This window comes from Stegodyphus dumicola, chromosome 6, assembly GCF_044657685.1.
Source record: "Stegodyphus dumicola isolate Sdum_Otavi_A_Nest chromosome 6, ASM4465768v1".
Classification (NCBI taxonomy): Eukaryota; Metazoa; Arthropoda; class Arachnida; order Araneae; family Eresidae; genus Stegodyphus; species Stegodyphus dumicola.
Window position 1 is genome coordinate 59,620,981 of NC_140773.1, and position 14,025 is coordinate 59,635,005.

Below are 14,025 nucleotides of genomic sequence, written 5' to 3' on the forward strand. Positions count from 1 at the left end.
AAGAATTGTCGATCTTTAACAGAATTAAACGGCACTTATCAAACTTACGAAACAATTGTACAATTGATTATAATGAACAGTTATATTCAATATTGAGACTCTGTTTTTGAACTGGAGATTAAAAATGTTCGTAAAGAATAACAATATCTAAAGATCATGCAAATCACAAGTTGCCATTATTTCCAATTACTTGTTGAGATGATCAGTGATTTAATTATAATATCACGAAAAGCGTTAAGATTTCGTAGCATAAATATCGGGTTTTAACGAAAGTTTTCCGCCACCGCAAATATCGTTTGCACAAACAGTTCACACGAGCGTGTTTAATCATATTTTGTTAAACGGTTTTCGGCATGTGAAATATAGAGACTTGCTTTAGAACAATGTGCTTTGAAATTTGTAAAAATATGTCGTTACCATAAAGTAGAAGGTGTCTGAATGGAACTATCACGCTATCAGATTAGAACCATCATTTACTTACACTTCTGTTGAAAAAGCATCAACTACGGAATGTCACCAAATGATGTGCATAGCTTTAGGTACTAATGTTGTATCATATGACACTGTGAAGGTTTGGTACCGAAAGTTCAAAGGACTATGACATTCAAGAAACAGAGCGCTCTGGCCGCGGTACGGATGTTGATGAGGCCCGCCTGCGAGAACTTGTGAAAGAAGATCAGTATGCAACCACTTGAGAGCTTGCTAAGAAGTTAGAGGTTAGTGCTATGTCCATTAGTCGCGCTATGCATCGCATAAACTTGGCGTACAAGTTCAATCGCTGGGTGCCTCATGAGCTGACTCAAGTAGATAAGTACAGGCGTGTGCAGGTTCGCACTAATCTGCTCGAATATCAACGTAAGACAAAATTCTGGACCAGATCGTCACTTGTGATGAAAAGTGAATTTACTTCAACAACGCAAGCCTAAAAGGGAGTTTGCATGCTCCCGGTTTCGGAAGCGACGCAAAGCTCAGAAATTAGACTAACAAAATGATTATCTTTTGTATCTGGTGGAACTTGCTGTGGTATTATCCACAAAGAGTATTTGGAAAAGGTAAACGCCTCGACAGTAAAGTGTACAGCGGGGATGCTAGTCCATATTGACGCTGCTATCAAGGAGAAACGTGGGACTGAGTTCAGGCGCAAAAAGGTAATATCCCATCAAGATAATGCAAGACCACATGTGTCTGCATTGTCTGCATTCTGTGCGGATTCGAATGAGATCTTTTACCACACCCATCATATAGCCTCGATATCGCTCCTTTGAAATTCTATATTTTTTTACATCTGAAACTACATCTTGCTGGTGCTATCTTCCATTCTGCACAGGACGCCCGAAATCAGGTTGAACTGTTTTTGGACTCGCGGTCACCAAGTTTCTAGGTCGAAGGCTTTGAAAACTACCAAAACTTTGTCAGAAAAACATAGATTTGGGTGGTGATTACTACCCGAACCAAAGATACTGCTTTCATGTTTATTTCCTAACTTTATTAAGTTATGGCTGGTTTTCGTGCTTTTTCTCGTATGTAACGTGAATATGAGAAAAATTTCCTCAGAAAGTCTTCCACAAGCGCATCGCTTCTCTTAACCAGAATAGCCTAGTGGCTTTGTCATATTCAAATCAAACCAAATGTAACCAAAGTGCATGGTGTCTGTGCGGCATACGGGCACTCAAAATACACGAGTCGAAAGTCTTCTTGTGTGATTTGATGGTAGGGGAAAATGGGTGGAAGACTCTGGACGTCTTCCGGGGAGTTTTCCATCAAAACTGTGTCGGAGCTTCACAGCTAGAGAAGCGGGACCTATACTTGTACGACCAGTCGGGAATTTCTGATACCCCACTTAATGTGTTTTAGTTCATTGGCCCTTCCCGGTATTTCTTGTGTGTGTGTTTTGTTTTACATGTTCTGTGTGTTTGAATGGTATGTTTTGTGTTATTTGCATGCTTTGTTTTGATTGATAGTTAATTTCTTCCTTCACTTTTTGTTTCTTTTAGCTAATAACTTTTATTCTAATTTAGTTTTCTTTTGTTTCTCTCTCTTTCCTTTATGTATACATGATTTGTCAGCTTGCGGCCATACAAGCTTGTCTTTTGTTTTAGTTTCCTTTTTTCTAACTTCTTTTGTTGCCCGGCTCCAGACTTTGGTTTCTCGGGACAAATACTATTTTTGCCCGCTGGGCGCGGCCGGGTCGCTGGCCGCCGTCGTTTGTGGTTTGAAGGAGGAGGTTCCATAGCCATGGGACAGCATTGTCAGGTGGGCGGACCTCCTCTAGTTTGTACCCCACTTAATGTGTACCTATCTATACCTATACGCGATGGCGCTTCTGAAGTTACGAAAGAGGTTGTAGACCGTTAACCATAAGCTGAATGTTTTCTGCTGAATGTCTCTATATTATGATAAAAGTGCTCTGCATTATGCTTGTTTTATTCTAAAAATAGTAGTGTTTTGCTAAAATATGAAGTCTGCCATTGAAATGAAATAAATTCTTATTAATGAAGCATTTTTTTTCTGTAGTTCGCATGGGGGAACATTCGAAAAGAGAAATGCCATCTTTAACTGGCCCCTGTGCAATGCAGTGGCATTTAACACTGCCAATTGAGGATTTTAAATAAATACTGAGATTAACGGCGCATACGGTGAATGACCTTTCAAACTTTGCAAAAGAACTGCTTAGAAACTAGCACGATTTCTATACAGTTTTGACAGAGGAACAGTCAAACAAATATATCAACAGCTGAAACCTGTTGGTTGGTCCCAGTAAAGCAAATGGATTTTTTTCACCTTTACTTGGCACATCCTTCATGGTGTCTTGAATCTTTATCTTTACCAACTTTTATCGCTGGTTTTTACCAAAGTAGCTGCACCAGATTTTGCGATAGATATCGCACAGAGGGAAACCTTTGCCATTTGGGTTTTATAAAAAATTGCATAGGAAAGAGAAATGTCTCTTCTGTATATTCAAGCAGACGAGAGTTTTCAACAATCCAAGTCTGTGTTTTGCTGCATGATGATGTTAAGGCACATAATTACATATTAGCAATTTCTCCTTCAGTTGTCCATACAGGGCAGCCATTTCAGTCATCACAAGTGTTGGTTTCATACGTTTTCTGTACCTTCTGATTTCTGAAAATTCCGACATTAAAGAGCTATGGCAAAGATCCGGCTAAAAGATTTTCAGAATAGATGAGAAGTAAGTTGAGAAAGCTAAAAAATAGATCTATTGTTTAAATAAGCTGTCATCATCAGCATATGTAACATCTTAATAAATTACCAATACGTTCCTTGTATGGCCCCGGAGATGTTGCACTAAATAGTTCTGTAATTCGGACAATGCCCGATTAGTCTATGAAAGCCGCCCGGGTGTCCGGACCCGCTTTCGCCGGTCACCTGCTTAAATAAGCTGTTTTGGCTGTCTTTAGAACGAAATACACATCACATCTGCAGTAAGAAAATGCTGATCAAAACAATCAGTAAATACAGAATTATTAGTGAAAACTGCAAGATCCACTGGCTCCTTGGTCTTCAAATTTAATACCAATTGAAATTGGACATTTAAAATGTAGAGCATAATAAAGCTAATTTGTTTCTTGCTAAGATTGACTTTTTCCGTAGCAGATTAACAATGAGTTTATCAGATTCTTTAAACTTGACGCGTTCACGCTTTGTGGGCTAATAGGTTATGGAGTACTTAAGATGAACTATGAAACTATACTAAAGAAAGTTAATATTGAAAACTTGTGTTTAGGCTGTCGTGATGTAATATATGCTTTGATTTATTGAAGAGTTGTGTTGTGATAGAAATCTGTGCATGTCACGCAAATTCATTAGTAAAGATATTTTGAGAAATTTTTTATCGTTAACCATTCTGTTTCCATGTTTCGTACTGAGTTTTAATTAATAATATAATGCAGTGTAAGTAATACCTTAAGTATTTTATGCATTTTCAATCAGTACCTACAGATTGCATTCAAAAGCCATCTACTGTGTCAGTGTTACAAGAGTAGGTATAACTGAAATTCTAAAAAGAAACAAGCATTGAGCAAAATAAGTCTGGAAAAGAAGCAGTTAGCCAAGAAATTCCAGGAAGATATACGGTAAACGAATAGTATCAATGATAATTTTTTTTATTTATTTTTTGCTTTTGGAATATTTTCAAAGTATTTCATCCTATCAATGACATATCGAATTCATCATTTCATGACATATCGGTGAATTTTCAAACCACTCTAAAAATGTCTTCTCTGTTTGCGTTTCTTTTTGTTAGACACTAGTGTGTAAAACTTAAGCAATTTTTCTGATTTTGAGCTTAGTTATACAAAACTTCAACAGGGAGACATAGAATTCATACTACGGAGGCACAATATTATACTTAAAGGATGAGGAAAACGTTGTAGCAAAAAAAAAAAAAAAAAAAAAAAATGAATAGAACGCATCTAGTACGGAGCAAAAAGAAAAAGGCTTATTGACTGAATGGCTTTGGTACAAAAAAACACTATCTGGCCAAGAGCGAGAACACACTAAAGAGTCTTATTAAGGAACATGGACCTTCCTTAACTGCAACGGCTGCGTAGCACCGTCTGCCAATACTCAAAATCAGATTTTCTAACAGTTCTTGAAGTGAGAGTTCTCATTCTTCAAGAAGCATCTTCTTTCCCGAGTTTTATTTGTTTTCCGGAGGGTCCCCCCCCCGGGGTTGACTCAGGAAAATTCCTGTGAGGTACTGGCTAGGATCTGTACTTAGCAGTCTCAACCACGGGGTTTTAAAATTTGTCTTCACAGGACTAGAGCCCGAGTTTATTCTCATGTTGGTTCAGGCTTGGGACCGTACTGGTACTGTCGTGTCTATTCCTCGTATAGCCTCGAGGCTACGTATAAAGCCGGGCAGGGACTGTGGGGTGTGCGCCGTCGTTAAGGAGGTCTCCGAACTTTGGATACATTAAACCGTATGGCAGACCCGTGGTCATCCTTCAGGTCAGGGGTCCTCGCTTTGACGTTCTGTTTTCCGGAGGGTAAAATCGTGCCGGCAGGCGTTCGCCTAAAGTATGCCACGCATGTCAAATGAGATTTAAGTGAGAGGAGCACGCTGGCTAAACCATTCTGTGGGTATCTCCACTTTCCAGGAGCTTCTCAATAGTATGAGTTCTCTGCATCCATAAAAATAAAGCCAGGATGAATAGCATCCCCCCCAAATGCACGTGAGGTAGGATAACGTAAATGAATAAGGATCTCCGGTAAATGAACCTAAGTAGAAAATGTGGAGCTTCGTTCGTCCGTTCATCATATGCCTTCCCATACAAGCCAGGACCATCCCAACGCTCTATTTCCCTGATGTTAGTGGGATGAAAACATGCCCCTACCTCTCTCCATACCAAAAGGCGCCGAGAATCGTTTGTCATTGAAATGACTACCATCAGTAAAGAGGACGGAACTTCATTGATGAGGTCTCTAAGCCTTATGTTCTCTTTTTGCTTTTAATGGTATGCAGCGTTCAGGACGGCGGGTGATAATAGCTCACTTTTATTAAATCTTCTGACCACAGTAAACCGAGACACTTGTCTTCCGGTTACCGTGCGTAGCTGCTGAGCGGTGTTGCTCGCTATCTGGTTTTAATCTCTTTTCAACTGCAAAGCGATATACCGGTCATCAGTCATTGCTGTTTTCCTTGAGCGACCACTACCAAACTTTCTTAAAACTGTACCTGTCGTTTGGAGGGCTTTCTGAGATCGTTAAACAACACTTAATTCAAGACTCTTGGGCGGAGATGTGAAACTATGCTTCACCTCAAGCTTTCCAAGTCATTCTACCACGTGTAAAGGCGCCCTGGTGTTTTCTTGTACCCATGCTGCCCTGCAGTCTGACTCTCACTTGCAGAAGAATGCCAAAATATGCGCTTTACTTTCTTTTTTTAAATGCGTTGCAATAATCCTTCTTTTCTTCTTTTTAAATGAGTTATAAATACCCAGATATAGAATACACAGTCACATTTTTCTACTCCTTGCTTGGCTAGGTTGCATCTCGCTGCTTCGCTGTCCATTGTTCCAAAAAGTATATAGATTGGTATATAAAATTGTAAATAAATATTGTATATAAATGGTATATAGAATTGTGGGTGCAGATTGCACTCATTGTGCTGAGTGATTTGTATTATTTATTTTGAGTTGATTCTGTAGAATGTGCTTCTACTGAATTGTTTTGTTCAGAAATAAAATGTGTTTAATCATCACGATGGCTACCTTTGTTTGCAATTAAGTAATTATTCATCGTAACGCCATCAACACCTAGAAACTCAGCCATAACTCGAATTATCTATGAAACATAAAATAATTTCAACAGTAACATTTTTTCTAATGCAAGTAAAGATAATTGAAAAAATGTTTGCTATTTACATGCTTTTTATTATTTTCATTTTTGTGTATTTTTCTAGGGCCATTAGAAAACACCATAGGAGATTTTTGGCGAATGATATGGCAAGAAGATGTTAATGTCATCGCCATGACAGCGAATATTATTGAAAATGGAAAAGTATGCATATTTTGCATATTTTATGTTGCCATTGTTATTTTTTGAAAACATTTAAGATAACCGCTTTTATCTCTTTCATACTACTTTTGAGAATGCTAATTATTTGCAAGTATTTTATCTTACACAAATAATACGTATTTACATTTATATCCGGATCTTGATGAATTTGTCGTCTATTTCAATAAAAGGGTAAAAAATGGAATGTAAAAAATAAAATATGCACTGCTTAAATTATTTAAAATTAATTCTTACAGACATAGAAGTAAAAGGTGATGTTTTATTAATAGTTAAAATAGCGAAAATGTGGTATGTCAATACAGTTTTCATTCTAAAGCTCCATTCAAACTGTGTATTTGCATAGTAAAAAGGCCTCTTTAAAACATTTGACCTGAAAAAGCATCTTTATTAAAAATGGAAATTTTAAGCATTGCTCCTTCAGTGGAAATATACTTTAAGACTTAAATTTCGTAAGATTTTTTTTAAAAATTCTACTTCAACTTTTTTAGATCCAATTAAATTGTAAGCTGTGTTCAGTTAAAATCGTGGAAAAAATTCATCAGAATTAATCAAAAGCATTGAAATGGAAAAAATGATTAAAATTCAGAGTCCAGTGAATTAAAATAATTATAAAATTTCGATTTCGCATTCTGATTTCGTGTTATGTGTACTATTGGATAAATATATGTATAATATAAATGTATAATGTATAATATTGGAAAAGTATCATAAAAATTAAAGTGAGGGCGTAAATATTTGAAATTAAGTTTACAATATTCAAAATTACAGATTGCTTTAAAATGCAATTATCTTACACAGTGCATCTGCAAAGTTTTAGGACTTATTTTTTAATAAATTTCAGAAAATCTACCGAATATAATCGATAATCTTTATTGCTATGGCATTTGAACTTGTTTTTGTTAAAATATCAGGAAGAATTTTCTGCAAAGTTAATCTTTTATATATCTATACAGCGAACACATACGAAATTTCATGTAAAGATCCCATTGGCGACGTTTTTTGGTTGGAAAAAGATTATAAGGTATTTCTCTCGCCTTCTTAGCATGCCTTCGTGATGTAGTGGCCAGCACACTCGACGAGTATTCGAGAGGTCCATGGCTCGATTTTCGGCAAGGACATTGCTCATTTTTCATCTCTCCTGCTTTCAAATAATAACCTAATATCTCTACAGTGGCACCCGAGCTAAAACGGTGGTGGATAATGAATCTTCACCGCTAGGATTTGGCGACTGGGTCCCTTAATCCACAGTTGCTCTTGAAAAGGGGGAGTATATAAGGTATTTCTTCCATCTTCTTAGCATGCCTTCATGGTGTAATGTGCACACTCGACGCGTATTCGGGAGGTCCGTGATTCGATTCCCGGCTAGGACATCCTGTTTTCTAAAAATACCTAATATTTCTACAAGATGAGTGACAAACAGTTTGATAGTTTGCTAGTGAGGGACAGAAAATGAATTCCATGCTTTTATAAAGGCATATTACGTAGTTTTTTAAGAGAATTCAGCCTGTTAGACTAAAAATGTGAAAGAGAGAAAGTTCAATGGAAAACCTGGTTTCCGTTGTGAAGTACGCAATAAACTCCTTTCTTGTAAATTTCTAATAAAGGTTAATATTACAATCCTCAACCACTCCCCTTATTTACCAGATGCAGTACATATAGACTATTTTCTATTACTTAAAGTGAAATCTCACATGAAAGATCATTATTTTAATATCATTGAATAGATTCAGAAAATTTTAACCAGAGACTTTAACACTCTTTCAAAAGACGAGTTCTACAATGAGCCAAGCAACGATATGAACATTCAAACGTTTGATTATATATTGAAGACTAAGAAGTAAGAACGTTGTTTTTTTCAACTTCGATTTTTTATGAATTTAGTCTTAAAATTCTGCAGATTCATTGTATATGAGGGGAATGTTTCTAGCTTCATCAAGTTCAACAGAATATCACTGCTATTATAATAATAAAATATTAACTTAATATTAATAATATTATTATAATAAAATAATATTATAACAGCAACAGATAGTTACTGCTAAAATTTATCAGAAGCTACATCATGTGACAAAGTGGCCAAGAACAAAAAAGAGAATACCTTAAATGGCACCTTTAGTATAAACAGCACAAATTAGGAAGAGCTGCAAAAGACATCCCAGCGAGAAATGAATGACGCATCGTTGGCGAAAAATAAATCTGCATAATTACGGCAAAGAAGATTCTAATGCCAATAAATGCATATTATAAGATATGCAAATATTAACAGAATTCAGTATCATTTATGTTTAAATGAATGAGGGATTGTAATATTAAGTGATCGGAGAAAATTTATCGCATTGCCATTCAAACGTTTTCCAGTATCAATATTGGAAGAATAGATTGCTATGTGGTATTGAGAGAATATTTAATTTTAATATGTGGCATTTTAGCAGTATGAATTTTAAGTCATCAGCTGAACTAAACTAAATTCCAATGTATTTATTTCCTCGAAATTCTTCGTACAGAATTTAAATTGCGTCCCCAACGATAAAGTGATAAATAATGACACTTACAGAACAATTCTAAGCTACCATTGTCGTTATTATTCAAATTATATTATAATCCTCATGGAATTCCCGTGTTCCAAGGCAGATTAAATCTCTTTGTCTCTCCTCTTCCGGACACCATGCAATGAATTCAAAAAGCGTTGAAGCTCAAGGTCTTAGTAAAACAAAGCGTTCTTCTGTCTTATTTAAAAGCCGCATGTTCGAAAATTTTTTCTTCTATTCGGTGCCTCATAATGATTGTTCTTAATTCAGTAAAGGGAAATTGCAGTCTGCGAACTTTAATTTATAATCTAACATCTCAAACAGTTTTATCATTAAAGTCACAAAATAAGTAAAAAGGAATAAAAAATTAAAATAGTAAAATTAAAAAAGAAGAGAGAAATGAAATTTTAAAGGATTCATATTTTAGCGTCGGACGAAAAGATTTCTTAAGGGTTTTTGTGCTCTCGCTGAGCTCGCAAGTTACCAGTCTGTTCTTGGACTTCCTCCTGCCAACACACTTATTTTTGGGGGATGTGTCTTTTTAGACTAATCGCCACTTTCTTCGCAATTACATTACATAAAATTAAGAACAACAAAATAAGAGAGTTTTAGGGATTGCCATGCACTTTTTCTATATTCGCTACATTATTTCTTACTTCCTTGTTCAAAGTAAAGGAATTATTGTAATCGCGAAAAATTTCGGGTATCATATTTCAACGAGGATATCCATTTCGACCGCTCTCAAACCGATTAGAACGATCTTTTCGCGTGACAGATGTATGTACGGACAAATTAAAGGACTTTTTGGCAAAAAAGGATTGTAAAATAAATTCGGAAGAGAATTTTTGTGACGTCTGTACGTACGTGCGTATGTATGTATGTGATATTTTGGCAGTCGGGTACATGAATGAAGCTTGGTATCAAAATCCGGACATGGCTGAGTGGCCTACAGGAGAATCACGACGCAGAAGAAATTAGCTGTTTTGAATTCCACATCTTTATTCAATGCAAATGGCAGATCACTATTCTTTTAGATTCTCCAAAATTACATATCCAATTATGATTTAAATTAAAATAAGGTTAAATTTAAGTTTTCGACGTGATAACTATTCTATCAAAGAAAAGAAGAAGGGACAGAGCAGCGCAAGGTCTTATAGCAGCGATGGCAGACAGCAGTCTGACGAAAAATGGCGCGAACTCTGCATTTATAGTACCGATTACATAACATGCCAGAATGTTCTCGAAAGTACTGGTCAAGGGGAAGATCCTGAAATTGCGGAAAGTTAATTAGAGGTTGCCTGTTTGCGTAGAAAAAGCCATCGTATTTTTTATATTTTACATATATGTATCTCGAATAACTCAAGAACGAGTAGCCGTAGAACGTTCAAATTTTGTGTACGGGACTGTTATGACTTGCAGCTGTGCATCTCCCTTTTTGGCTGCAATTGGCCTTTATACATATATCCGTATCACTCCCTTTTGCCCGTATCACTTTGGATCCGAATCACTTTTCAAATTGTTGCCACCAAATGTTATCACGATGTATTACTTAAAAAAATTAAATAGTGAAGAATATGTATGTATGTATGTTATGTTTCTGTGGGAAAATAATGGCACCTACAGCCATTGAATTTTTAATACACGTATTCCTCCATCAGAACATGGTTAAGCCTGGAATTTAAATTTCGAATTTTTTGATTTATTTTATATGTTGCAAAAATTTAACAAACTCAGCGATTTGATTGTTGTTATTTTTAATTTTATATCATATATATATATATATATATATATATATATTCTTGATTATATTATCTCCTAGTATAAATTGAGTATAATGTATCAAAATGAGGGAAATTTCGTGGGGCCGGATGGCAAACAAAAAGGGAGGTGCACAACTACATGTTACTGGAGTCCTATACACAAAATTTCTAAGTACGTTTTGTGAGAAATAGTCCTTTATTCTGCCCTTACGTAGAGAAGTCACACAAAAGCGTCATTAAATTGCATTCGATAGCGGTCAAAATGGGTATTTTCGTCGAAATATGATGCCCGCTAATTTTCGCAATTGTAGTACTTCCTTTACTTCGTACAGTGAAGTAAAACACTGTATTGTTTAAGATGTAGCGATGCATTTATTTCACTTCAGTGCTAACTCACAAGGCTTGCAAGAAATATTTCTATTAAATGGGAATAATTTTTATCTTGTTAGGATGTGAAATATGTTTACTTAAAATATTAAACGCTTCTTCTTGGTAGAGGAAAAAGCAGGGAACATCATCTAAAAAATGAAATCGTTATTCTCTTCTGCCATATGTAAAGCTTAGTAAATCAAGCTAACCAAAGTTGTAGAATATTTCTTCATTTGATTACATTATCTTTTGTTAAAGGAACAGATTGCAATACTCTTTTAATTTTTTAAATTGGATTAATAAAGCAGGATGAGAATTTTACTGAGATTGCTTTGCTAAAAGATTTTAAAAAATGTTTGCTGTGATGCTGTATTTCAGAAGCATAATTTTTAAATGAACAAGTAACAATTTATCATAGAAATATTACATAACGAAATAAATCACCATTTCATTGAAACTAAATATATGCTTCCAACCCACCAGAACTTCAAAAAATCATAGAACCTCACCTTTTAATAAATATTTAAGAAGATATGTTTGCTGATCAGCTGAAATTGTTTCCATTTAACCAATTATGCACTGGGTCAACATAAGTCCTTATCGGATCTTTATTTTCGAAACCGTTGGCCGTAGACTTTATTTTAAGCTATAAAACTATTTTAAGTGATACAAAAATTCATGTTTCGGTATTTTAAAATTTGAAGACACCAATTTCATAAAAATTACGAAATCTAATTTTTAATACGGATCCGATCCCCATACTTAAGTATAGGAAACTTTTGTACTCGTTACAAAAAAATAAAACACAAAAAGTGTGACCCTCGTACGACAAAAATTGACCGAGATATTTGATAATAAATTGAAAGATATATTCAAAAGCCGGATACAAATTGAAGAAAGAAATGTTTGGGTTTATACATAACTCAAAATAAAATATCGAGTTAGGAAAAGGTTTCTTATACTAAGAGATACGAATTCCTTTATTCAGCTTATTAGGAAAAGCATTAATCAATATAAATTTTTCCAAAATGGAGATCTTATTCCAAGAATTTTGTAAAATTCATTTTAGAAAGCACTGGCTGTTGACACGTAGGTAACACGTAATATTGCTTGCATTAATTAAAAATGTAGTTAAATTAATTTTTGCATAATTGCCAGATTATGATTCGAAAATAATTAAATTTTCTGAAAATATTTGTAAGAAATTTCTGTTGGCATACTAAAATGTAACAGAATTATGAATTAAAGACACTAGCAAATCATAGGTCAAAGGTCAAAGGTCAGTTGGTCAAAAGTCAATCATAGGTCAAAGGTCAGTTGCAATGCTCATTGTCAATTGGTTTGGTGTATTTAATTATGGCCCACACTAGGGCTATCTGCCTAAGGGTAGGGATGCCTTCGTGGAGGACTTTCTAAGGGAAACTGGCTCTTATACACGTTACACATGGGAAAAACCACGAAAACACCCATGCAGCCAGCCCGTTCGCGGGATTCGTACCTCGGACCGAGCTACCAGTGTTCAGCGACTTAAGCAAATCATAGGAAAAGTCAACTTCGAAAAGCAAATCATAGGAAAAGTCAACTTCGAATTACTCCGATTTGTATATTAACTGACCGCTTAATGCAGATTGAAACAGACATCAGAAAACGTAAATTTTTTAATTAAATATCTCAGTCAATTTTTCTATACGGGATTCGTACTTTTGCATTTTTTTAAAATGAGAATAAAACTTTCTAAGTGCAGCGACTGCAGAATTACTATATAAAAAGTTAGATTTCGTAATTTTTATAAAATTGATTCGTAAAAATTAAAAATGCCGAAACGTAAATATTTGCGTCTGGAAATATATGTCAGAGACCAAAGGTTGCGAAAATAGAGACCGGATAAAGAATTCTACAGACGCTGTGTATAATCAAGTTTAACGATTTTCACTATAACTCTGGAGTACTTAAGACTGCATAGAAACTGATTGCTCATATTGTTATAATTTCGCTTTGCATGCTTATTATTTTTACAGAATATTTCCCTTAATTATTATACATAAATTTTCTTAAAGCTCACGTCCGTGACTCATTTATAATATAGAGTAGTGCATATTTTGTACAAAATTAAAAAAGAAATATTGAAAGCTAAGGAAGTGTAAATAAATAATGTACTAAAAGCAAAAGTATTTGCTGTAGTTTCCTTTTTAAATATGCATTGTGATTAAGTCCATTAAAAAAGAAACTGGAGCTATTGTACCGCAAAACTATCAGTCATTTGTAAAGGATGAGGTCTAAGTTAAAACCCTGATAGCGAACATTTCATAGAACGTGTACTTGTTTATGTTAAAGGTTTTTACATTTGAAATGTTCAGTGAATATTTAGCTTATGTATAAAGGAAAACAAATGGAGAAGAAATTAAATGTCATTTATGAAAGAATTTAAAAATAACTGGCAAAAATAGAAGCATTAAAACCTTCTTGAAAATCTCTAAAGAGAGAATAAAAGATCATCGTGTATAAAAGTGATGCAAATGGGGTGACTATTTTTTTCTCGTAAAGCTAATGAATTTTTTTTTTTTTTTTGTATCTCACCGGAGGTGTGGAGGAATAAAAGGAAAAGTTAAAGCGAGAGGTCTGGAAACCAAATATTCTTTAACTTCGCTTAAGAGCGAAAACGTATAGTTGAGAGGGATGCATAAATATATTTTTAAATACATAACAAAATACATTTTTGAATTATTAATGTTCGCAGCACAAACAAATATCTCTTCTATGATAATTGTCAAATAGAACGTTTATTAAAAAAATCGAAGATAAATAAAAATTTTGCCATTTTATGAAAT

At 34.8% G+C, this 14,025-nt stretch overlaps 1 protein-coding gene across 1 annotated transcript in view; it reads left to right on the top strand.

Annotated features, from left to right (window-relative positions):
- LOC118182736 (receptor-type tyrosine-protein phosphatase mu-like) overlaps positions 1-14,025 on the top strand; it is a 108,817-nt gene that overhangs the window by 33,252 nt on the left and 61,540 nt on the right. Inside the window, exon 6 of the mRNA XM_035352123.2 lies at positions 6,425-6,522. Coding sequence (XP_035208014.1) covers positions 6,425-6,522 — 98 coding nt within the window. The remainder of the gene's footprint in view (positions 1-6,424; positions 6,523-14,025) is intronic.